General features: G+C 33.5%; 1 protein-coding gene across 2 annotated transcripts in view; it reads right to left on the bottom strand.

Moving 5' to 3' along the window:
- Window positions 1-27568, bottom strand: part of LOC111056529 (sodium/calcium exchanger 1) — a 287005-nt gene that overhangs the window by 13481 nt on the left and 245956 nt on the right. The window contains exons 2-6 of one of the 2 annotated variants that reach the window (XM_039425901.1): window positions 9008-9096; window positions 7979-8118; window positions 7044-7146; window positions 6468-6584; window positions 3234-3392 (exon numbers count right to left, since the gene is read on the bottom strand). In XM_039425901.1, the coding sequence (XP_039281835.1) occupies window positions 3234-3392; window positions 6468-6584; window positions 7044-7146; window positions 7979-8118; window positions 9008-9096 (608 nt within the window). The remainder of the gene's footprint in view (window positions 1-3233; window positions 3393-6467; window positions 6585-7043; window positions 7147-7978; window positions 8119-9007; window positions 9097-27568) is intronic. The other variant, XM_039425902.1, reaches the window with a different exon arrangement.

The following is a 27568-nucleotide window of genomic DNA, read 5'->3' as shown; positions in this document are numbered from 1 at the left end:
GAGGTTGTTAGGTAAATTACAAGCACACAAAAAATAAGTTCTGAGAAACGAGCCACTTCACAAATTCACAAAAATAATAAGAAATTGGATTGAATTGTTTAAATGCTAGAATAATCATGAGACATACAGATTTTCCACAAGTTTCACAGAGCTTGTTCAGCATGAAAATATAATCTGCTATGTGATTGATATTATTGTGTAAAGATAGTACCGTATGAGATCTCTCTATGGTTATTATCTCATACAACAGTATTCAATATTCGGAAAAAATGCCTGAAATTTGTATGGCAAGTTCTATATAAATGGCAGGAGGTTACTGTATAATGTACGGTACCGTACATTGTATATTGTCGATCTTCCTATAAGAATAAACTAAATTTGTTCAAAACGTAGTTCTACCCACTTAAAAACACGAATAGAAAACAATAAAATTTGATTACATATATACATTTGGAATATTGTGATTCGTACATCGAACAAAACCTAGATGGTGGAATATCGTGAGCTTAAACAATTTGGAAAGAATTATTTATTTTACAGAGTTAATAGATGTGCTGTTGAATAAGTATTGATCTTTACAGAAATACATTTTACAAAATACCTCAAGTAGGCAAGTCTGTGCTTCAGAGCCACCAATTCTACTATATTCTTACTCATTTATTGAAGAAAAGTGCTGAATAACTTTATACAAAAAAAATATAAATCAAATAGATTCTATACAAGATTTAAAACATTTTAAAAACAGTGGAATATATATTGACATTGAATATGCCAGGCTACAATTTATAGGAATTCATGCCAGCAGACTACAATTTTTTGAGATCTTGATAATTAATTGCTGTGAATTCATCTAGATATCGTTAGCTCAAAATGAAATTGAATTTCGAACTGATTTAGTACAATGTGCAGACTATTAGCTTTGAATATCGAGTTTTCACTCAAAAAAATTTTTTTACAACATTTTTCCTGGCTCATATACTCTGTACTGTAATAGATTCACAAATAAAATTATAATCCATTCACATCATATTTGATAGTCTCAATATTTCTCCAGATCATACATAAAACATCGACTATCTGTTATAAATTCTAATTTTATTGTATAAGTTGGACCTCATTTTTCTACCTGAATACCTTAGGCTAAATGATATGACGTAATTGACATAATAAATTATCTCAGAATCTCTCTCCCAAGTTGGAGCTATATTATATGATACAATGATTTACAAAATTATATATTTAAGTACCTGACTGTCATAGTTATTAACTTGAAATAGGCTAATACAAGATTATGAAAGTTGAAGTATGCCTAGAGTTTGCTAGAGCTATACTCCTCTTCTCTAAATTACATATTTTACCAATACAATGATAGTAGGTACTTAATTACATAGTACAAAGAATACGGTGCTTGACACAGTTTCATGGAAGAAAATCAAGGATGTGAAATACAATCATAGTATTCAATATGTTTTATAGCCATAAAATATACTTTATGAATAAAATTAATTCTATGTACATAAGAAATTTGTAAAAATAATAGTTATTGTTTACTACATGAATGATAAGTATTTTTTGCTACCAGCAACACTCTAATATTTTACAATATATATTTTTTGTATGCTTGATGATATGTTGTGATGTATGATGTTATATTCCAATACTGTACATTTGAAGTCATTCCTCAGAGAGGTCAACTTCTCTTATAGAAGTCACTCATATTGATTCCATGATAAGAAGTAATGATTATTCATGAATGTGAGTCCCAAAAATGACATTCGCATAATTTCTTACACCTGTATAATAAATTTAACAAGTGTTGGAGTGCAGATGAAATTTAAGATTTGGCTGATGAAGTGATGGTTCTAGAAGTGCGTGACATAATCGCATAATTTCTCACATATTTCCTTTATTATACATTTGATCAGTGCAGGTCATTTTGTCATTACAAAATGACGTAGTGATGTTTCTAGAAGTGTGCGACATGTCATAAATAGACACGGTTGATGATGACATGAGAAGAGGTAGTGGAAGATTAGGTAGAAAAGGGTGAAAACGAGGCAAAGGGAATAGGATCGGATGGTTGAGAATAGGAATAGTTATGTAATGGTTCAACTAACAATTATTAATATCTGAGTGCAGTTACTTGACTGTAATGTCATATTCTTCTTCAGTGAGAACATACAACATAGATATTACTATTCCTCGTTCTATAGAAATTATGATCTCTTCGATAGATTTATAGAAATCTTCATGAAAAGGTCAATGTGTTATTAAATACCGTTAGTTGATTCCATAATAGCTTCCTCCCTTTTTGTTGAGGCCGGAATTCTAATAACTTCGCTGAAGTTGCCATTCTACTTCAATTATTGTTGATCATATTATCAATAAATTAATTTGAAAAACAATTTCTCACTTCTACAATGAAATGTCTACTAAGCCTACATGTTTTGTGGATCCTATAATAGAATGCATATTTCAAGACACTGTCTCGTATTCAGCGTGAAGCTTTTACATGAAAGTGTTCAACCGTATTTTAATGTCGTGTTTTATTCTAAAACTATATAAGGGAATAAAGCCAGTTACATACATACGGTATAGAATTTTGGGCTTTCATTTTTTACGTCTTCATGAGATCTACTAGATTAAACGGAACTGACAAACATTAGAACACATCATAAGTTTGACAAGTTATGTTCAATCTAATAGACTTCATAAGGACGACGGAAAATCAATTTGCGTGTAATTAGACTAGGGTGTGTGCATACAGAGAGCGATCAGGCGTTTCGAGTTTCAGCCATCTTGGAAGGATATTATAGATCTATATATCTATATATTTTTCCAAGACCGCTCTGACCGCTGACCGCTTTCTGTGTGCACATACTCTCTCTCATACAGGATCAATAGAATGAGTATTTCAAGACATCGGATTCCATATGCTGCATGGAATCTTCAGAGATTTGAAAGGGCTAATCCATATTTCACATTTTATGTTTTCCTTAAACAATCCAGCTTTTTTTCAAGTGAAAACCAATCAATAATCAATATACGAGGATTTAACTCTCTCTCTCTCTCTCTCTCTCTCTCTGGGTACATTCAGAGAAGTCTAATCTGAAAAACTTCCTCCAATCGTATAAGACTTCTCTGACAGTAGGCTACCCAGATTGTTTTATTCTACGGTACAGTCAAGTAACGCACCCACCCACCCGGTGTTGTACGGGTGACCGTGGACCCACCTGGTACACTGGTGCCGAGAGCCACAAAGGTGATGGCGGTGACAGAGTCCCTGACCCCCACGGTGCACCCGAAGTGCGAGGCCAGGTCTCCGATGAACGCAGTCAGCACGCCGATCCACATTATCGACAACACAAAGCACAAGTAGCCTGACCAAATATCTGTACAACAACATTCACACACATGACCAACGTTAATCGATTAGTGAAGTACTATCCTACCGTCAATAATTATTGCAAGTTCACTATTGGTTATTTCACAAAGTGAAAGGGATTCTCCTTCTCTGTGGTTATTCCCAGATGTTGATTGCGTTTGATAATATTTTTGGTAGGCTATCATGAGTAAAATACTATTCTTCAATTGATATAAAATAGAGTGATTCAACTATTTTGATAATATTGGTGCCATGAAAAAGATACTATTCTTATATAAAATAGAGTGATCCATATGGTGCAAAATTTGATGAAGACTATATAAATCAAATGGAGCATGCGCTAGTTTTCAAGCTCAACATCAATGCCTACTTGAAGTGAGGAGTGAGGAATATTCATACGAACAGCTCACAAAGAGCAACAGAAACAATGAGTAGCCTACCTATAACAACAATGATTTACAAATATATGATACACAGTATCTAGAAGATATGTTTCTCTGGCTAGACAATAGATAAATAATTAGTCAGAGTTTCACAGCTACTCTTAAAAATTCACAATTTATTATTATTTCAGTATGTAGCTCAAGTTATGTTGTGAACTATCTAACATTATTTTTTATCGTTTGGATAATCCCAAGCGTGAGGAGGACCACGACGGCTGAATAAGATAAGCCTAATGAATTATATCAATACCGTATATAAGGTATTTTACTTTTGATTTCTTTTCAATGTTTCATCTATTATGAAGTGAGAATAGTGCTTTATTAACATTGCTTGGAACAAGATCTACGGTAATTGATATTTATAATACAAATATCTTACAGTCAATACTCACAGCTTATAAGATAAGATAAGATATTCATTGACAATTGTTACAAGGCTGTTGCCTATGGTAACATTTACAGCTTATAATAGCACAATAGAAGCATAGAAAAGCTTCATAGGCTACTAATTTTTCTCAATGAATTATTATTTTGAAAAATAATTATTCAGGTAATTTACCTATAGTGCTTGAAATAGGAAAAGGTTTTCTTGTTTTCAAACTAATGACATTATGACATGCGATATAATAATTACTATGAGTTTAATGATAATGTGCTCTTATGCATAACCCAACATACAATGACAGGCTACTAATTGAAGCTTAACTTGATTCACAGGCTTAAAGCTAAACATCTACGGTACTTAAATTTATGAAACTAATAAGCCTTAATGCTAGCAGAACATCAACAGTGACAAATAATATTGATGGCTCTGTCTAAAATAGTCATGCATTAATATTTCCAAGCTTGATTTGTCTTGAAAAAATATACGCTCATTCATGATTCGGTGCTTCATGAAATTTGTTTCTCATTATTGCTCATGAATTGTTTTTACATTACATTATTGATACCATATTATGCCTACAGCTTATGAATCAAAGTTATATGATTTTGAAACAAGTTTGAAACGAACTACTTGATTTTAATCACTAGAGTGAGAAGTATTGATGGCTCTTTTGGGAAATGTTCATGCAATTGTGTTTTTTATCATCATCATTCATATATATTGCAGGATTTGTGTGAATAAGTCCAAGTGATTAAATACAGTGATAAATAATATGAGTAAAGGAATAAACGATGCTTGGAAAATGTTTAATTAGTGGCTCTGTGATTGGTTCATTAATAGGTACTTCCCAAAAGAATGATTCAAGCCTATAACCAAATACACTTGAAGAATACCGTATCAATATGATTTCTCCTATTTATCATGATGCAAATCATCCTTTATACAATATATATACTAATAATAAAATCTGATCAATACTGATCGGAACCGGTAAGCGTAAAACATAATAGAAGCTTATGCATTAGCTTGAGTTTCTGGGAGTTGTCTGAAGCCAAATACCTCAACTAAACCCTATTTCGACCCAAACCCTCAAAAAACTCAAGTATGAACTTAATCAACTGATGTTACTGTATTAAAGCAGATTTAGTCTTCTTGTGGATTCGAATTCAAATTATTTTATATTATGTAATTTCTAAACATAAGTTTTCAAACATTCTAGGCTGAAGCTCTGTTTCTTCCAATCTAAGATATAGCAAGCTGTAGTCCAATATATTGCGGTACAAAGTTTCTGATTATAATCAATAAAAAATTGGTTATAAGTCAGAATAGGCAATAAAATTTATGAAAGTGCAAAAACGTACAATGAAATCCATGCAGGCTTCTGCAGCTCAAATCTACTTGTATCAGCGAATAAAGTTTAAATAAATAAAGCGTGTAAAGTGCAAAAATTAATTGAGAAAGTCAAGATAGTAAATTAATCCCAAAAGCAAAAAGCAAAAGCAACAAAAGTCCAAGCAGAAAGTAATTTCAAAAAATCTCAGAAGTAAACAAAATTATAAGTGGGCCTATATTATTTTTGTTATGAGTAGAAGCATTCAAACCACTAGATTATGGAATTTTAAATATAGCAGTAAAAGTTATGTATAGAGGTAAGTTGAGAAAAGTATATGAAAAATACAGTAAGAAATGAAAGAAATAGACGAAAGTAAAGAAAGAAGTTGTTGTCATCCATGAATTGCTACCTATTTAAACGAATAAAGTATAGTGATATCTTTTGTACAAATTATGAAACACAATATAAAAACCTTGTAGTACCCTTTATTATTGAAAACCTTAAAGTTTTAAACTTCAAACTAGTAGTTTTTAACTTTACTGTTGTTGAAATATTTTAAAGTTTTCAATAATAAAGGGTACTACAAGGTTTTTATATTGTGTTTATTAATTAGTACAGAAAGCCTAAATATCTTATATTTCAAATTAATCATTCAGTTAACAAAGTTTATATGGATAATTTTGAAATAAGAACGTAAGTTTTCATTTTTGAGTTCAAGACTTCATTAATGCAGTTTTTTATTGAGTTTCCACTTTTAATTATAATGAAAAAGATAAATATAAATTCAAAAATAGACTGGATGGAAATTGTGAAGAGTTTGATATCTCTATAGCATTTGAATAAATACAAAAATATTACAAATAAAATGTGAAAATTGTAGAAATGAGGATGAATTTGATACAGATAAGAGTTTGTACATACCTGTGGGTGGCACTGACGCAAATAATACTTTCCAAAATACAGAAAGAACGTGCATCACATAATCAAAGACAGAGGGTTCACTAGGTTCATCACCCTCTCCTTCTTCATCATCTCCTCCTGGAATTTTAATTTACAAAGAAATTATTCACGGTATACATGATAAAAGATTCACTGTTAGATGTAATTATAACATTCAAAGCTTAATTATCCTAATAAGCACAATACGCTTTTTTGCTGAGGTCGATACTAGCACTTATTGCATCTATTATTGATCCAGATGAGCAGATGACGATGTGATTGTACGAGTTCGAATGTGTGTTTGAAACTTGATGAAATGGTAGCTTAATAATAAATATAGTTATATAAATAGAATTTGAGTATTTCAATCTTGCTTTGTGCTTCTTTATAAAATACTACATGGAAGGCTGTACAACGTCTTCGTTACACTTTTCTCTCCAAGATGTCACTGAAAAGGTTTATAAATTTGAACCTACTAATGCTAGTGATATTAATTTTGTCTAATTTTTATAAAAAATCAAATGATTAGAATAGATTAATATTTTGGTTTGAACAGACCTGCATTTACTCTTACTGCTTCCGTGAACTGTTCTTTCCACGATGTCGTTGAAACGGTTAGCGCTGAAGATCCACTCTTCTCTATCAACTTATCAACTGTGTTCTGAAATTAAAGTGACAAGATATAAGTACTCACATGAAAAGCTCACAATATGTTCAGGTCTGATCCTTATGTAGCAGTAGTTATTCTATTCTTTTCATGTGCATGATAGATTTAATTTCTTATGAAAGTTGAGGAATCAATTACCTAATACACTGATACTACTTATCAACAGTGCTCTAGGTGAAACTTAAAGTTAATGTTATTGGATAAGACTCATAATAAACTATTAAACTATATTTCATAGGCATACTTCCCATTTGCTTAATATTATACGATTTGCAAGATACTTCTAATTTCTTCTAAAATTTGAGGTACCAACTACCAAGGATCTTGTAGGCCTACACTGGAATTCAACAATTGGGTGATCATCTTACTAACAAAACAAAAACGTCAAAACGTTTTTATAATCATGTAAAATCCTGTCTACTCGAGTGGAATTCTTCAATCTTCAGACTTGAAAAACAGCACTCAGAATTGGAATATATTATGTACGTAAATTTTGGTAGGAATACGTTATACTTCTTCTGATATTAAGATATCATAAGGATCATAGGTCGCTGTAGAATGGAAATAGGGCGCAGTCCCTTGGACTGCGTGATGGAATTACAGAACATGGTCAGTGGTTAAACAACGCTGCTGTTTTGAGCTTCATAGTACTGTACCGTAGGTACATTGGATTATAGATTATTGCTTACTTTTTCATTTATGGGCATACGATACCTACGTATCCACCGAACGATATCTACTGAGTAATAAAACATAGCAGAAAATGGAATCATCGATTTCTTGAGATAGATTGATAATAATTCAAAATATCAATTTTACTACTTGCCTTGAATTCGTCACTTTCCCTAATGTTGACCTGAATCTTATAGAGAGTGCCTAGTTTAGGCCGCCCTTCTAGTGCTACTTTCTCGTCTAATGTTAATTCGTCTGGTGATTTTTTCAGTAAGTCTTCGTTTGGTGTTGATCCTGGAACAAAGATTAATGTAGCCTTATTGAAAAAAAACTCCAACAATTAAGCTAAATCATCAGAATATCCTTTTATTAAATCAAATCTTGATTAATCAGTTCAAACTACAAAAATAATGAAACAATTCAGCTATAGCGGATTGACGCAAAGGAAATTATAATAACTTTATTCCAGCAAGGAATAACTACAAAATACTTGTATTGCAAGTACATAAATGATTTCTTAAAATTTTTTAAGCAAGTTGCAATTATTCAATGAGTTCAACCTTCGTAAAATAGCATCATCTGAAGAATCAAATGTCATGAATTGTCAATGAAAGTTTCTGACATCAATGGTTAAATTCAAGTGGATTTTCCAAGGGAACATTCCCTCATAATTCACAATCAGTTAAATGAAATCTTTAGCATTAATTCGTCAGCTTGGAAATGATTGTTTATTAATATATTGAAGCACCCTTCTCTGAAGGGTACTCTGAAGGGTCTCTGAAGTATCCTTCTCTGTGTTCTCTGAATTCCCTTTGTGGGAATTTTATGTGTGTCAAGTCGTGGTACACTCAACATTTTCAAAATGTATTCATCTTTAAAATCTTCAATTAAGAAATAACTCAGTAGCCGTTTACTTAAACTCATTATTAAGTACCTCACTTGGCGATAGTCAAATTTCAACTGAACGATTGTATAATAATCGCATCAGTTACAATGTCCAACGATTATAGCCTAACTATGATCGTCCACCGATTAAAATTTCAAATTTTAGAAATTTGATAGATTTCCATAATTTAATCAGTTATTATAAGATATTAATAATAAGTTATATACTTCATTGCTAGAGACAATCGAACTAATCATTAATTTATTGAATTAGATAAATTTCATAGATAAATCTCACCAGCTTCCTCAGGAGGACCCAACTGTACGTAGAATGACACGTTCTTCTCGTAGCAATGCTCAGGAATCAGGTCGATGGGTATCGTCTTTCTGAAAAAATAACAAAAATATCAATCCACACTCCAGAGAATTAGTAGAAAATTTTGAATAAAAAATACAGTACAAGAAGGAAGATTCATCGAGAGGATAGATCATGGAGGATAAACTCTAAGACAATACAATGAATAAGGAATAAAAACAAAATGGTAGACAGAAAAACAGAAATACAAAAAAAAAACAGATCAGAGAATGAGATCGACCGACCAACCACGAAAGAGACACCATAATCGGTATTGAGTTGAAAATTATTTCTCTTTCACAGGAGCTCACTTCTTGGGAGCAAATAAATCTGAAAATAAGATAGGAAATGCCTTTCTTCACTTGGAATTCATAAGCTTAGCACTTTGCAATTTTATTCTCAATTCTTTTTTATACTATTAATATTTTTCCACCTCATTGATTAATTTTATTTCACCTAACTGATTAATCATAAATCAGGATTTACCCACACTCTCATTGAAAAATCAACCGTCAGAGTAGATTTTCTTTTATAATAGTAGTTTACAAATTCAAGAAGATTTCTAATCCATACAGCTCGTTATCGTAGCACGTACTTTCTGAGTAGAAACTTCTCTGTTAATGGTAGCTTAACATTTAGTTGAAAATTCAACAAGCTTGTTCATTCATAAAAACTCGTTATCGTGAATTAACCCCAACTTATCGTCTACAAACTTATATGAGTTTTATCCACTCAAGTTATATTTGGGAAATATTATTATCCTATACTATTAAACGAGCAATTTCTGTTTGTATGTTTATATGTTTATAATGTTTAGATGTTTAGATGTTTAGATGTTTAGATGTTTAGATGTTTAGATATTTATATGTTTGTATTTCACCGGATCTCGAAAACGGCTCTAACGATTCTCACGAAATTCAGAACATAGTAGGTTTATAATATAAAAATTCGATTGCACTAGGTCTCATCCCTGGGAAAACTCGATGAAGGACATTAGAAGGATATTATTATTGATCCTTAGAAAAACAGCTGATAATAATTATTTCGTCGTCTGTTGATGATGGAAGTGAGTGAGCGAGTTCATGTGTGTGGGACTGTGTCAAAATATTATGACTCAGCTGTTGAACTTTTGTAATCATTCAATCAGGTACTTAGTGCAGGTTGCAAAAAAGCAGGGTTATTTTCAATCCTGATTAATTCCAGTAGATCCATCTTTTTGGAATGGTCTTCTCTGATTTGGTTCACGCGAAATTAATCAGGATTAAAATTTAACCGGCTTTTGTGCAACCGGGCCTTTGTGAGGGAAATTGTTGCATTCCTCTGGGAATTAATCTCAATTTACTGTGATTGGATAGAACATTTCTGTATGAACTATGAATGCCATTATAATTCCTTCTTTCGTAATAAATTGTTATGCTTTTGTACTCCACAGCGAAGCTCGGTCCCCGATATTTATTTATTATACTCCACATGCTTTTGCATACGCGTACCGTACTCACATTCCTGGAATACCTATATCACCGTATTTCATATAGTAAGAAATAAGTCCTGAAAATATAAAGGTCCTCGTGGCATAAGATCTCTAGCAAAATTCCAGCTAAAGCAAGATGTCACCTTTTATTAAGAGGATTCAAGTCTCTTATCTTATCAGTGAGAATTTTTACCTCTCAGATTTGATGAGTAGTACTTCATGAGTAGTAAAACGCGTTGACTTGGGTTGAATTAGACGCTTTTCTTCTTCAACCTCATCTTCTTTCCTCTATTATTCTTCCTTTTAATCCCCATTCTCACAAACCCACTCCTTCTATTTCGATTTTTCTCCTTCTATTGTACAAACCCTTCAAGGGACACTCTATTTCCCTTATTTTTCTCCTTCTTCTCTCCATCTTCTGCTTCTCGTTCTCCTTCTTCTTCTTCTTCTTCTTCTTTTCTCCTGCTTCTCCGCCATCGACTCCTTCTCCTTCTTCTTCTCCTCCTCCACCTCCAACTGCTTTTCCTCCTCCTCCTTCTCCTTTTCCTCCTCCTCCTCCTCCTCCTCATCATCCTCCTCCTCCTTCACTTCCTCCCTCTCCTTCTCATCCTCATCCTGCTCCTCCAACTACTCCTCTTTCTCCTTTTTTCTGCTTTCTTCTTACTTCTACTTTTCCTCCCTATCTTCGTGTTCTCACTTCCTTCTTTCTCTTTCTCTACTTGCTCACTTACAATATTCTTCCTTCCTTTCTTCCACGCACCCTACAATAAGTGTCTCCGAACATTTCAAGTTGGTATCAAGTGCGCACATTTTGAAGCTTAGCAATAATTGTGCCTAGCTACCAGCAAAGTGTTGAGTCGTTACTGTTTTATAGGGTCGACCTTCAACTTCACAACTTTGTTTCTGCCTTCTTCTTATCTCTTATTTTCTCCTACTTCTCCTTTCACTTCTTCTTCTTCTCCTTTTTTTTCTTCCTTCATTTTCAGCCTCAAGTGGCTGATTCGATAATCAAATCTCAAATACATAATGCAACATAATTATTGAACTCATTATTACTAACAATTTAGACATAATATTTTTTATCCATTTATACATTGATAGATACAATATCATTCTCAACTATGAATGATTGGGAAAGGCCCAAGACTGCTTCTTTCCCAATTTTGGATAGTAACTATAATCATATAGTTACTGTACATTATATTAATATCAATAGTCAATTACAGAATTAATATTCTGTATCCCTGCGCTGAAAATTCATGAAAAACATGATCAAATACTCACATATCTCAAGGATGGCAAGGGAAACTAAAATTCGAATACACAAAGCTAAGCGAGGCTTCCGGTAATGAATGAGCTTAAATATATTCTATACAAAATACGATATACAATAGTATCATATTCATGAATGGGGGATGCAATGGATTATTGAATGGAAAGAACCAGAAATAGAAAGATGTAAGGTGTTGAAGTGAAACAACAATATCACTGAGTAAACATCCCATTCAACTATTTCTGGGACTTTCCCTCGCAGAAAGGTCAGAGTTCAGCGTTTATATTGCCCAAAGCTTAATCCTATAAACAAAGCTGCTCTAGTTAGAACCACTTCGAACTGTCAGCATTGGTTAAATGGAAAGAGTTTATGTTGTAGTATATAGAGTGAATCTGACTATAGAGAGAATGCGCGTTGAAATAAGAATTTATGATTTAAATAACAAAAATGAGACTTTTTGACTTCCTAAAAAATAGGGAAACTTTCATGGTTTTCCTTCCAAAAACGGAAAATGAAAATGTTTAATATGCGTGAATTCACCACGGATTTTAGCAGTTTTTTCAAGCATACATTTTCCTTGTGAATTCCAGTTGGTATTACTTGGAATTGTGCAAAAAAGTTTGAAGACTATTCAACATACATGAATTTATTCACAAGCTTTAAAACTATTGGTGATTCAAGTAGGATTCAAACTCGTTTGGGCAAGTAAGAAGATTTGAGTGTAGTGAATAAAGCAATCCTTTGTTTTTATGGTTATTGAATTCTACACGTGGAGCTTAATTTCAATCTAACACTATATGGACGTTGTGCTGAAAAAGAGGGAGGTGCTCAAAACATAACGTGTATGTCGATAAGAAGATTTACGAGGGGAATGTTTTGGGAGAGAAAATATTGCATCATCTGTAGTTTTCAGTTCAACACGTTTCAGAGAAATTCAGGTGAAGTTGAGTAATCATATCTGAAATTATTCCAGCGTGAATTCATTTTCCTACTTGATGAAGAGAGCATGTTTGAAAAAAATGAAATTGTATAGCTAATGTGATCTATTATAGCTTATGTTATTCTCTGTTTTTCATCGTTTCCATATGAATATTCTTGGGGGAAAAATATAATCTGTATTGTATATTGCCGTTTTGTAACTGTCTAATAAACTATAGAATAGAATAGAAACGCTATTTGTCACAAAAACAATAACAATAACAATAACTGCAAGTTGTTTCAACCACTTACATAATGAAAATTCGAGAAACTAATCTATTTGAAACGACATTACCAGTTGGCTGAAATCTTAAACATGGAACAGCAGAGTAGGCCTAAGTACTGTGACCTAATCCATAATATAATTGGTAGTTGGCAGATTAAGGAAGTGGAAGGCTGTCATTGGTTGAGACAATATACGTCACATGTGGGCGGAGCTCCCACACTCAGCTGAGCTACGTCCCAGCCAATGGTAACAACTCACCCAAATAGCTCTCCCAAGAACAAACTATCAATCATGTGGCTTCATTTATGATATAAATTTTGCTGCTATATCTTTGATATCCCAGAGATCTATAGAGTAATAGATCAAAAGAGTGTTGAAACCGGTATTAGTTTCATGTATTTTTGATAGAGCATTGTTAATAGAGCATTGGCTGTGACAATTTCAAGTAGACTAAATCAATTCATAATCAACTTGGATATCACCTTCAATACAACTGAACAACAAAGGTTACGGCTGTAATAGTATTCTTCTTAGCATACATTTTAGTAGATATACTAGATAAAAATGTTCAAGATAACTAACACTAACACTTGTTACGTCACAATTTCTCACTTTCAAACTATTCTAAGGAAAACTTGACTTGTCTCACTTTAAAATAGCACTAAATATTCTATATAATAGGACAGTAGTTCTAGTGGAGTAACATACGAAAATGGCAGTATTTTTTATTTCTTTTTTCACTGTATTAGTGCTATACTGTAGCAGATAATACCTGTTTGTTTATCATTGGTGTTTATAGCTATTTTCCACTTGCTTTGTACATTTTCTTGCAGAAATAGAGCCAAATTCATGAACAGCTCTGTTCCTCTTTAGGAAAATTTTTCATGAAATATCAAAGTTGTAGCCTATTCATATTATTTATATTAGTACTGATTGCATATTGTTATGACAAATAAATCTTATCTTATCTTATCTTTTGTAAAGCCCTTATTGAAACACTCTGTACTGTTTTGATGAGCCTGATTCTCATATCATGGAGCTATGTGTAGGTATTAGGATTGATAATGATGAATTATTATTGTATACTATTTTATATAAATAGTATATCATATAATATTGTATTATATTATATTATAGGCTACCTACAGCTTTAGGTGAGTTACAAACCACCAAAAAGCGATTACTCCAATTGCATGCCTTGCCTTCTGAAGACTGTCACCACTATTTTGAGATTATCGTGAACTATTTATGGCTAAGACGACCCACTGTCTCAGTGATTACCCCCACACCAAATTGTCTTATCGATTTTAAGCTAAAAGTTCAGCACAAAAATGAACCGTCATTACATTAGCTGGAGACTTGAATTATGTAGCATTGACTCTACTACGGAGAAAATAAATTGTGGACCAAAAATCATCACAGATTGTATTATCTATTACAAATATATTATCTATTATATTGTACTATGAGAACGAATGAGAGACTTGAATTCATACTATCATAGAGATTATTGCATTAAAAATAGCTTGTATTGAATATGTAAGACTTTTTCTCTTAGTAGGCCTAATAAGTCTCTCAACGATCTAACGTGATTTTATGAATATGCTTTATTTTTTTAGTTAGACAAACTTTATCAATGCATTTTAATAGATAATCTTTCCATAGAAAACTATTCAATCTTTGAGCAACTTCTTTGAAAAACTTTCCAAAAATCCAGAACCTGACCTGTTGTGATTCACTCCATGAAACATCACAAAAGATGTAAGAGATTGAGAAAAAAAATAAATGAATTCCTTTCCAATAAGAATCGATGTTGGAAAATTTTCATTTTCAGATTCAGTTTGATGCGCCGCTATTGGACTTCAACTGAACATTCAACAGAGATAGAAAATCAGATTGGAAGTGATGGTGGAAATGTTCAATTCTAAGTGAGACTGATGGAGAATTGGAGAAAATGTGTTCTAGAGAATGGATGGTGAGAAAGACAAACAAATATAGTAATTGAAGATATGAAAAATCAAAGAAGATTGGGAGAGAATCGTAGAGACAAAGAGAATTGAAGAGCTGAAAAACAAAGATCATTTCGAATGAATTAGAATAATTAAAGGAGACAAAGAGAATTGGAGAGAGATAGTTCAAGTGGAAGTTCATGAGGAATCATGGGAAAAAAAGAGCTGAAGAATGATCGCTATAAAGCAAATTACGCACGGTATCATCACTTTTTTCAGCATTTTTCGCTTTTTGTGTGTTTCTCGCTTTTTTCTGCTGACAAACGCAACAAAGTGTTGACGACATTATCCTCACAACAATGGTGACTCGGAAAAAACAGGGATCACGGAATTGAGCATGGGCGAGTGCAACAGTGCAACCAGTGACTACTGACTGCCACTCTGGTAGTGTTGTGTAGGAATGAAACGGGGATCGCGGATTTGGGGTTCAGGGCGGGAGAATATAAATATTATACGGCAGAATCGACAGAGCGTAGATCTGGAACAAATTATTATTTACATTGTGGAATCCATTAAGCGCTACGCTACTGTTGACTGTGGGAATCTGAATAAACCGTACTCATATTCAACGACATCAGACAGACATGCTACGTAACGTTTCAGACAAAATAGTACCCATCTATGTGATGTGAATGAGTGTTTTCACATCTAACGACATCACTCAGACACTTTGGTGACGTATTAGCATAGATGAAGGATAAGCGTAATCTATATTTCTTGTCTCTGGTATTAGACAAAATGATATTTACAATGTGATTTGAATGAGTGTTTCCACATTTAACGACACCAGTCAGACACGTAACGTTTCGCTTCATACAGAATAGTATTCTACAATGTAAATCGAATGAGTACATTCACATCATCTATCAGCTTAGGACACAGACGCAGCAGAGCAGGGGAAGGGCATGCAAATTGAAATATTTTAATTGACCTATAATGTTCAATTTAATTGCTAATGATGCACTTTGCATGTATGCCTAATTTTCCGGATTTGTCATGTCACGTGTCTCCAAGTGTCTGTGGGCAGAAGGGACGTAGCATTCATGCAACGTTAACGTATCATGTTCGCTACAGAGATGTATAACTAAATTACGGTTCACTCTAGAATAACGTAATTTTACGTAACGTTTCAACAATAATTGGTGTTCAAAATAGAGTTTGATGAATGAATGACGGTTAGGCCTACGCTTGAATAATGTTACGTTAAAGTATTAAGTTACGTTACGTTGATCTATGATGTTATTAACAGAGAATCTCTTTGTAGACTTGAATACCGGTTCACCTAGAAAAAACGTTAACGTTGAATCTCATCTTGTCTATCATCAATCTATTGTCTATTATGCGAATATTTCACCCCACACTTAAACAGACAATATTGTGCCTATTACAGTATGTTTCGACACTGTGAATGTTACAGTCATCACTGAAACATATAAATTGTATAGTTCTGTTCCAGTTATACTCAGATGCTATAACTGCTAATTTTGTTAATGCTAATAATAATATTATGGACCCTACTCAATATCTTAAAATAATCTTGACTACGTTATGTTACAGTTATGTTTTATATCTCTGTGGATGTTATACAATGCTCTCTGTAGCAGGCAATAATTTAGTATGTCTCTAACGTCAAATTTATGTTCAAACTCTGCGAACATTACGGTTCTATCTCAAATCCCGAGTGTTTGGTGTCATGAACAGATGAAAACTCTTTGCTACTTAGCTTGACAAGTTGACATTAATGCTTCTGTTTGCAAAAAACATTCCATCTCCAACTAAGTGCAGACGCGAAAAATTCATTGTACGAAATCGTTCAAAATTCATACCAGCACTTTAAATCTTCAAACCTCCATTTGAAATAATGATAATACCGCTCCCAAGATGCTTTATGTATATATGATCTAATATAATATAATATTTTTATATAATCCAATATAATATTTTTATCACATTTACTATACGTAGAATAATAATGACAACTGAAGCTTCAATCACCCAAAGTAGAATTTGAATTGAGACTTGTTTCCAACGTGAATAGATTCATTATGATAAGATTGATTGTTTCCAATTTATTCGATTCCAGCTATTTGTTTCTATAATCTCTTGTATTGACTTCTAACTATCAGCGTAGATTGAATGGTAATCGTTGATGTTATTTGCAATGATTGCTGAATGATACATCCAATCATCGCTGTTCATGGAAGATGAGCATTGATATGTTTTTACTTTAACAATTACAAAAAATAGCTTGGAAACAAGATCACCTTATTCAAATTGTAAATAAATTAATGTTATAGGCGTTAGATATATCAATCAACTCGCATGTTCACAGTGATATCGTAGATTTGTAGAAGTTTTCCCAATGATAGAAACAAAAATGGAGTTTTTTGACAAGGAACTGAAAGCTATTCATACAAGCATGGACTTGAATCTATTCATATTATTCATTTATTTTATCATGTCAAATGAGAGAGAATCAAGCTATACTTAGAACTAATTTTCTGCTGGGTAGCCTATTTTCTTGCTAGATTATATTTATTTTCTCACTATTATAATGAAGAATATTTATTGCATTCATTGCTGATTATATTTCGAAACAAAAATTTCAGAGAATATTATCATGGAGAATTCCTCAGAGCATTAGGCTCAAGCCCAGATCCGTCTGCAACAAACGACTTTCTGAATCATTGATTCAATGAATCAAACAAGAAGCTTTCCGGGTTATGGGATGAGGAAGGATAAAGAACGGAATAGAAAGGATGAGCGCCAACAAAGGACGAAGGAGAGTGTGAACACAAAAGAAGTGAATCGCAAAAGATTTATTGCTTCCGCCGAGGCAGGATGAATGAATTGCAAAAATAATCGAACCAGATTCTCCCATGCGGTTCAATGAGCAAAAATATTACTTTTGAACTTTCGTGAATTGTATTCAACAGTTCACAACGATAATAATGATTGAAAATTTGCATCAGATTTTGTTGATTCTGGACAGAGTTTGAAATTCCTCAAATTAAAAGGAAGTAGCATTTCATGAATTTATTGTATTTTCAACTCCATCAAATTGAAAATAACTGATTGAATCTTCTTTTTATCGGACTTATTAGACTTTTTTCGATCAGGACTATGTTCAAGTTTTCTAAAATAAAGAAAGAATCTTAATTTAGAGCTTACATAAATACATTGTATTTTAGAGTTCACAAGTAGCAACAATAGTATCAATTGCACTTTCCTAGTAGACTTTTTTAAATTGAGAGTGATTCTGATTTGTCAAATCATAAGAAGATTGAACATCAAATGTCCAAATTACCTATTAATCTCCATTGTACCAATACTTTCTCATGTCTGAGTTGAATAAGAAATAGTACAAATCTATTACCCCATTGTATGGATCATTTGATTATTTGTATTATAATAATAATCTATTCGACCAAAAACAAACATTGTACAAACAAATTGAAATAAAATAACATAACTGGTGTAGCAAACACCCACGCATGCACCAAAATGTTTATTATTATAGTCTAAATGAAGCCCCAAAGGTAATCCTCCTGTGTGGGGCCCTTCTTCGTATGTTTAATCACAATAGAAAATGATCAAACAAGAGATAGAAAAAAAATGAAAGAAGGAATATATTGAGTCTTACATTAATAGTATACAATATCTTAAAAAACAACAAAATTTCAAGAAAGAATCAAGAGAAAAAAATGAAACTAAAATAATAAATCATATTGCAATTTAAACAGTTCTCCGTGCGGGCAGCACATTAAAAATGATAATTATCGATTCTTCAGTCAACAGATGAAGCCATGCAAAATATAAGTGCTATGACACAATATAATTACATAAATAATTCAATTTCCCAACCATACAAAAACTAAATCAAACATGAAAAAAATTAAAATTCGAGCATGAAAACCTTCATAAGAACAACTGTGTATCATCAATCACAACAATGATTTTTTTTAATCTGGCCTTTACCATTTGGCTATATTGACAATCCTGTAAGTCAGGTTGCAAGGCATTGTAAAGCTTACCACCTACATACCTGAAAAATCTTTTGTTATGCTCAAGCCTAGGTCTATGTAATTGAACTCTATATATAGCGAACATTATAATCCGCGATATGGGTTTGTGTTGTCAATTGACTTTTATTTTTGAAAGTTTCCAAAACTGATTTGAACAAAAATGAATATGTGACTGGTAATACAGTCAGGGGTGGTGTACAGGGATCTGAACAGGGGTAGCGAGTGTTCGATCCTATCAGTTGATTAATAATCTGATAATACTTTTCTTATCTCCATGTTTATTATTGATCTAAGTTGATTCTAAATTTAAATCATCCTGTTTGGTTCAAAGGTTTATTTATCTATTTCAACGGGCCTGGCCAATTAAACTCAATTGCATAGGAAATTGAAAGAACTGAATTAGAAAACCTTATGTATCCTAGTGGAGAATAGTGTCCTTCAATAGACAAAGACTATAATCATTGAACTGTAACTTCTTTTTGAATTATGGATCTTTAGGAGAAGTTTCCAACCATAGCATAATCACATTTTAAACAGAAATTGGATTTAATTAATGACTGGTCATATCATCAGTGGATCGCTAGGAAATGGAAACATAACCTGAAAGGTAATGTTTTAAAGTTGAAAAGGTGGGTTAAGGGGTTGAGTTCTGCTTTTAATAGTTTCACTATCTTGTATAGCCGTTCATACTGGTTTTTCTTTCAAAATAACTGTCAAGCGACTGACAAAATGTGTCCCAGTTAATACATTCTTCATCAGACGAAAATTATTTATTTCTCCAATAAAATGAGTTCAACGATAAATTCTAGCGTCTGCAAGGTCCTTTACTTTTACTTATTTTACACCCTCCTATTATATCACAGACTTTTACCAAAGCCTACACATTATCACCAAAACATTATCTCAAGATGCGAATGAGATGATCTTATTACTTTATATTACTGAACGAGGAGAAAGCTTTATTCAGCATTGATTGAATGGGAAGTATTGGTGTTATTTATGAATAATGATGACAGTTTTGAGTGAATCTCACTGTAGAAAGTTTGAAAGCTGAGCTCATTTGAACCGTTGCGACAAAATCATAGTTGTTGAAAGCCGGGGGCAAACAGATGGGGCGAACATCGGACGGCCGTTGCCAGTATGCAAATGAGTTTTGTTATGTCGAGTCGTAAACATGAAGAGTTGTAAAATTACAAAACATTATAACTGGATTCGTCTGTTTTAACTGCTTATTCGCTTGCTGTCTCCAGATCGCATGCGAGGGGAACGCACGTGAGGTGAGGAAAGATAAAGAAGAGGAAGAAAGAGGAGAAGGAAAGAAATGAGAGAAGGAGAAAGAGGTGAAGATGGGGCAAGGAGAAGTGGTGGATGTGAAGGAGGAAGAAAATGAAGAGCAAAGGGGACGGTATAAAAGTATGAGCTATGAGAAGTGGAAAAAGACGATGAAAGAAAAACAGATGAAGAAAAATTGTGAGGAGAAGGACATGATAGATAATAAAAAGGAGAAGGGAGGAGGATGAGGAGGAGGAGAAGAATTGAGATGAGAAAGAGGAGGATGGAAAAAAGGATGAAGAAACGATAAGGAATGAGAAAATATGAGAAAAGAGAAGAAGGAAATGTGGGATATGTAGATAGGAAAGAACATTGAAAGATCCACGAAGAAAAGGATGAGATAGGATGAGTTGACAATAAGATAAAAGAGTATGCCAAAGGTGAATGAGTATTTTTAATGAAGGAAGGAGAAGGGAAAAGCAAATGAAATAAAGCAAAAGTAGTTTGGTGTGCGGGAAAGATGAAAGACTAAAAAAAAAATATGATGGATGACTTGCAGGGGAAGGAAGGATACAATAGAAGAGGACTTGAAATGAGAGTGTAGAGGAGTTGTTGGAGGAAGAAAGAGAAAGATTTAGAAGAAAAATAAGAAGAATGAGTGGAAACGAAGAAAAAATACAAAACGAAGATGAAGAAGAAAAAGTGGAAACTTAGCTCAGTTAGGTCAGATTAGGCCAGTGGGATCAGCTCAAGATTAGTCTAAGCTTCAACTTTCTTTTTATTCCCGTGTTCCCCTCATTCTTCGTTTTGACACAATTTTCCAACCCCTCTCTCTCTTATGTTCCTCTCCTTCTCCGCTTCCCACCATTTCCCCTTGTCATCTTTCTATTGTTCTTCAATTCATGCTCAGGTCACAGCCTGCCTGCAAAAAGTCAACATCGTTGTAGAAAAAAGACGAAAAGAGGAAAAAGGAACACGACAGCTGCAAGGAAAGCCCATAGAATGGTACAGCAGGTTGAAATTGGAGTTGTAAAATTGAAATTCTGCCTTCTGGGCGATTTCTTATGGCGTTTTGCTACGTTTTTTCATAAGTTGACTCATTTTATAGGCGCTTTTGTCAGATTTAATCAGCCTTCTGGAATAATTCATATCATTTTCATAACTACTGAGAGTTGTTGTTCCAATAGAATGCTAGGAAAATACATTCAGAAAATATCATTTTCCTATTTGGATTTCAAACTATACTACTCGTGAATTAACATGTGTTATGGTTGTCAATTATGATGGAGAATTTCATCATTTTGTATCAATGATTTTAAGAACTGGGAAAATAACTGGAAATGGGGAAGTTATGAAGTATTGGAACAAAACATAATATGGAAAGAATGGCAAAGATATTTCAAATTCACAATAGAGGACAATCTAGTTCATTATTCAATTTTCACAAAATATCAACCGAAGAATAATTGAACGACATAAAGTTATGCAATTTGAATAACAATAAAATTATTATTATTATTGTTTTGTTTCTAAATTAATAATCAACGTTTAAACACAAAACAGAAATCTTCGGAAATGATCGTTGAAACTATCCTTTCCATGAATACTAATACTCCAACAAACCTCTCTATCTCTTTCTCTTTCCGTCCTATATCAAATCTCTTTGGCTTTACTTATATCTGAGAAATAAATCGATCCATTCATCAATTTATCCAATCTCCAGCAGAATGAGAAAGAAAAAGATCCAGGAAGAAAATAGTGGGACGGGTGAGTGCAAAAGAGGGAGATAGTCTATGTATAAACTTTTATTATGAATAAAACAACACAAGAAACAACATAAGAGACAAAAATAACAGAGAAAACTGATAATATAACGGAATAATAGCTTGAAAAAACAAAAACAAACAATATTCAATACTATTTACCTAGGTTGCTATGGTAACCTGGTTAAGTTCAAAGTGGAATGGAAACTTCAAGAAAAATCAATAAATATTGAATAAAACTTACAAAATTCACTTAAAATAGTGTCCTTGTGTCTTTAGATAACTGAATCAACAAGAAATGAGCAACAGTTACGAATTCAACAAATTATTATTCTACAACCAGTCATTATTACACTTTTTGAATTTTCATTCTCCCCAACTCAATAATTTATAATATCTATTTTCAATATCTCACCCCCTTTCTGCGCACCTCTCACTCTCACTCTATCTTCTCTCTTCTCCCTTACTCATCTTATTCGGTCATCATTCAACCTCTGAGAAGCAACAAGAGAACCAAGCTGGGCGCTTGTAAGATTGATAGTTTTGCTCTTGACACTGACGGAGACCAAGAAGGAAGAAGAAGAAGAAGTAGAAGAGAAGGAAGAAGAAGAAGAAGATAAATAAAAATAAGAAGATGAATGAGGAGGAGAAAAATACCAAAAAGAGGAAGAAAAGTGAGAAGGCCTGCCCTATGTTTGATCCCTTTAAAAAGGCTACAAATCGCATTTCCCTTCCTGTTACAAATTGCGAGTTGCTTTGTGGTCTGCTAACCAAAACCGTGGATTGATTGCTTTCGTATTCTCGCCGTTTTTCACTGACTGCATTTCCATCTCATTCAATGATTGATTCCTCCTGTGCAGTTTCTCAGACTAATACGAGCAGTATGGAAATAGCTAATAGAAATCTGTTCAGTTTGTTTATGTGTAATCGTAATGAAACTGTAACCTGCAGAGAAATTATGATCAACTTGTGTTGCGTTGAGGAAGTGAAGAAGAATACAATAAAGTTGACGGGAAAGGAAAAAAATATGAGCAAGTTGAAGCAATAGTGAAAAAAGAAGAGATTGCAGGGGAAAGAGATGCGAAAGATGATGATCAAGCTGAAGAGAAAGAAGGAGAAGTTGAACAAAAAGAAGAATGAGAAGAAGAAGAAGACAAAGAAGAAGAAAGAGAAGAAGAAAAAGATGTAAAAGAAGAAGAAGATGTGAAAAAAGAAGAAGATGTAAAAGAAGAAGAAGAAAAGAGAATGAGCTTCTTGAGATCGGAAGAGGCCTGAGGGAACAGCTGAAGATCAATATGATATATTGGATTACATACGAGTAGCTTAATCGAGAAAGCAGTTAATTACTGAGGGTGATGCCCACATTAAGTCAAGGCTTGTTCGTGGGTAATGGGACAGATGATGGTGATGAGAAATGAATGAAGTTGATGGAAGATAAGAGATATTGGTGAGCTCCGAACAATCGGAAAGGGATTTTTAGACTCATAAAAATAATATTCAGAGAAATCGGTTCTACAAGTGGTCACCCTTCCAATGGGAGGAACAGGTGCATGAATCCCAACTTATCTAGCATAACATACTATAACATACTTAACATACTATTACCTAAAATTCCTTTAATTTGTTTATGATAATGGATAATGTAGAAAAATATCAAGGATTCGATAATACAGATTGGAATGAATTATAAATTGCATTTGTCCAAATGCTAATTGATGAATAATCATTATGAAACAAAAATCCCAATTGAATGCTGCAGATCACCCAGCAGACTTCTGCTACTGCAAATATTGACAACAGGGTTAACAGCTAGATGGAAATTCGATGAGCGCTACTATACAAAAACTATTTGTCAGCCCGGGAAGGGTTATATTATATTTTTACATAATTATGATATGATAATAGGTAATGAACAAATATATTATGATGGAACATTATGTGGAGTTAATTAGCAAGTACCATTAATTGATCATCAGTGCCGCAACCGGTTCCGTGCAAATATTCTCTCTATAAGTTCTAATGGGAATATTTGTTCCTGAACGAACGGGTTGTATGGAAATAGTCCGACTATAGAAAATAGTATCATCATTTGGTTTATATTATCCTATCCTTCACTACTTTCGCGGTCCACATTGAAGCGGTCCTTTCCAAAGCCTCACACAAAGCCTTCGAACCCAGTCGGTGATCAAACAGAAAGCAACCCACATTTGAATACCGACAGATCCATATCTCTTTCACTAAATAAAACGCGCGTTTCTTTGTGAATATAAGCGCGCGCGATAAAGCGACCATCATTTTCGTTCTCAGAGTGAAAAAATTGCCGCTTTTGCGAGCGCCCTCAGGCAGAAAACGGCCTCAACGCATGCGCAGTACTTTCTGTTTACGCGTTGTAGGGTTTCCGCTTTCTATATGATTCCGCGTTGTCATGGCAACCTTATCGGGATGCTGTTGCGGGGAGAGGGATTCGAATATCAGAGGAAAGATATAAGTTAGATATGAGTTTGTGAGTATAGGAGATGGTATTTGGAAGAAGAGAATACCTTGGAGTGGAAAAGAGAGAGAGAGAGAGAGAGAGAGAGAGAGTGATCAACTTCTATACTAAGAGATAAGAATTAGATTTTAAAAAAGAATTGGCTAGAGGATATTACGGATGGAGGAGCTTGTTAAAGCAGTGATAATGACTGAAATCGTTAATATTTTCTTAATAAGATGATTGACATTGGAATAGATTCCATGAGTGTATTGACATAATTATTATTATTAATGTATTTTGCTATCAATGTAATAGTTTGAATACCCAAAACAGGTCGTGTCATAGAAGAAAATGAGAAGGGTACTAGTGATTATATGTGATGAATTTCAAACATTGAATTGCATCAAAATTATCACGATAATTATATTTTTGAGATTCCGCTTCAAGAGTTGTATTTCAGAAAAATGAGAGATTTTACAAGTTCATCTATAAAAACCATTTCACCCAAAGAGTTATAATAAGAGAAACAGCTGATATTTGAACGTTCTTGTAAATTATTATAAATCACATTCTACGTATGTAATAAATTGTAATGAACATCACATGAGATGATGATTATTGCATTTTATCGTAAGAATTGATATCAATTATGTCCCTTAATACTATTTTCCTTTCACTAGATAATGCAGGATCATGAAAACATCCTTCATAAAGATCTCTGATGAATAAACAGCTAATACTGAAGTGGGACTGTAGAGCTTCATCTTGTTCGAATGGAAGCAGAGGCATGCAATCCAGTGATTTGGGATCCATTCAGGAATTGGATCCATTGCAATCCATCCATGGAAATTGCTTTTCTATTGATTAATATGAATATCATTGGCAGGAGAGTATAGAGTCTGCTATTATGAATGCTGGCTAATGCTGCGTACATCTGACTGGGATGAATGATGGAAAGATTATCTCTCTCACAGCTCGCGCCTCTCTCACACTCTCTCTCTTTATCTTCTTCAGGGTTGTGTGGCAGAGAGGACCTGGAGTCCTAACTCCGCCCTCAAAAAAGTAAATAAATCTCTCTGTCTCTTTCTCTCTGATTCCCTCTCTACCACTTTTTTTATTTTCACCCGTGTCTTTTTTATATTCGTGAGCTATTCTCCACTTCTCTTCTCATTCAACAGTCAGTTTTCATCCATAATCTATATAATTATATTCATAGATTATATCTTTGCTTACTCCTCACGTATGTTCCTTCAAGTATCTTTCTCAATAATATTATGTCAGTTTTCTCCTCTCTATCTAATTCAGTTTTTATCACTCCCTGTGTTATCATGGAAACATTGATACTTGCCTTATTCTTCTCCTTCTCTTCCCCCTTTTCCTTTCCCTCACCGTCCTTTTTACTCACTTTCTTCTTCTTCACTTCTTCGTCTTATTTTTCTCTCTTCTTCTATCACTTTTCACTTAGTAGTTCTCCAAGTTCATATCACTTTCCATCTCTTTCTACCTCTTTCTCCGCCATCACACTTCGATAGACGCCCTAACGACTGTATTGCGATTCAGTCGTTGAATAGATGCCTACACCCACGAGATGACCTATACTATACTGTGTCTCGCAATTGAATGCTTTTCTATAGGAAACAGATTTGCCATTGGAACTGTCTGTTGTCATCTTTGATCTGTTGATTCTCTATTGGGAATAGATTTGCAATTGAATCTGCTGCTGCCTGCTCAAACAGATCCCATGCCTTTACAGCAAACAGATCCCATGATATCCCATTCAAAGCATACGTGAATATTTTCCTCATCTTCCATGCAGTTAAGTGACGTAGAGAGATAAAATATGCTTTTTGTGTATTTGAGAAATTGATATTGTGGTAATTAAGTTTATTTATGTTAAATGAAAAGACTAATAAATTGGCAAAAACCACAAATTTTATTGATACTTAGAAAGACCGGTTCCGGTTATTACACCATTGTCAATCTCCGATAAAGTATAAACTCCAGATAATAAACCAGATAGAATATGGTTTAATATGGTTGCTTGGTTGGAATACTCTAAACCTTTCTTTTATTCTATGATATATTGTTGTGATGAGATCCATTGGATGAATCATTGAGCTCATTCTTGATAACGATGTACATGAAAAAAAATCCACAACAATATTAAATTCCCAGGTTGCACTACCACTTTACGGCAATAACGCAACTGGAGACAAAACTTTCCATTATTCCTGCTATTGATCAAAGTAGACTTCTCACATATAATGAAGTCAAACAATCAAATTGGAATTCGGACGTGTAAATTATATTGGAGCAAAATGGCATCTTGATACTTATCGATTTGAAATCAGATCACGTTAAATTCATTGTCTATATTCATCAACTCATTTACTCTCTCTCTCTCTACACTGCATTATTCTTCCTCTTTTATAAGTTCGTTCTTCCGCTCTCCTTCCATTTTGATACTAGTACAGTGAGTACATTATATACTTTCTCTCTACATTGCATTATTCTTTCTCTTTTATAAATGTTCGATCTCCCCGCTCTCCTTTCATCTTGATACTGGTTTGCACCAGTTTCTTCCTCTTATGAAAAAATCAGTTAAATATCTCTGTATTTTTCTTTTCTTATTTCATTCCCGCCTTTCAGTTCTCTTCATTTTTGCAAAAAAGATTTAGTTAGGTGTCAACGATATCTCCAGGATGCATTTATAAAATTTCAGATGTTTTTTTTTCTATGCAATCTGACTGCAGTCAAACACTTCAGTTGATGAATGGTTGAATTATTCTAACTTGAAGTTGATAGAGGTGTATCAATAGAACGACTCCTAGGCAGCCAAATCACTCAGAATTCACAGCGGTCTCGAACACGAAGTTCAAGGTCTCGAGAACGATTAATTGTTTAGTTCTGCAAGACCGCATCACTAGTTGCCCGCCCAGACACACACTGCATTCGAATTGAATGTCAATTTGTTCCGACCCGCATCCAACCAGCTAACCTCACATCCAAGCATC

The sequence above is a fragment of the Nilaparvata lugens genome, chromosome 4 (assembly GCF_014356525.2).
Source record: "Nilaparvata lugens isolate BPH chromosome 4, ASM1435652v1, whole genome shotgun sequence".
In the NCBI taxonomy this organism is placed as follows: domain Eukaryota; kingdom Metazoa; phylum Arthropoda; class Insecta; order Hemiptera; family Delphacidae; genus Nilaparvata; species Nilaparvata lugens.
Note: the sequence above shows the minus strand (reverse complement) of the source record. Positions and strands in the feature narration are given on the sequence as shown.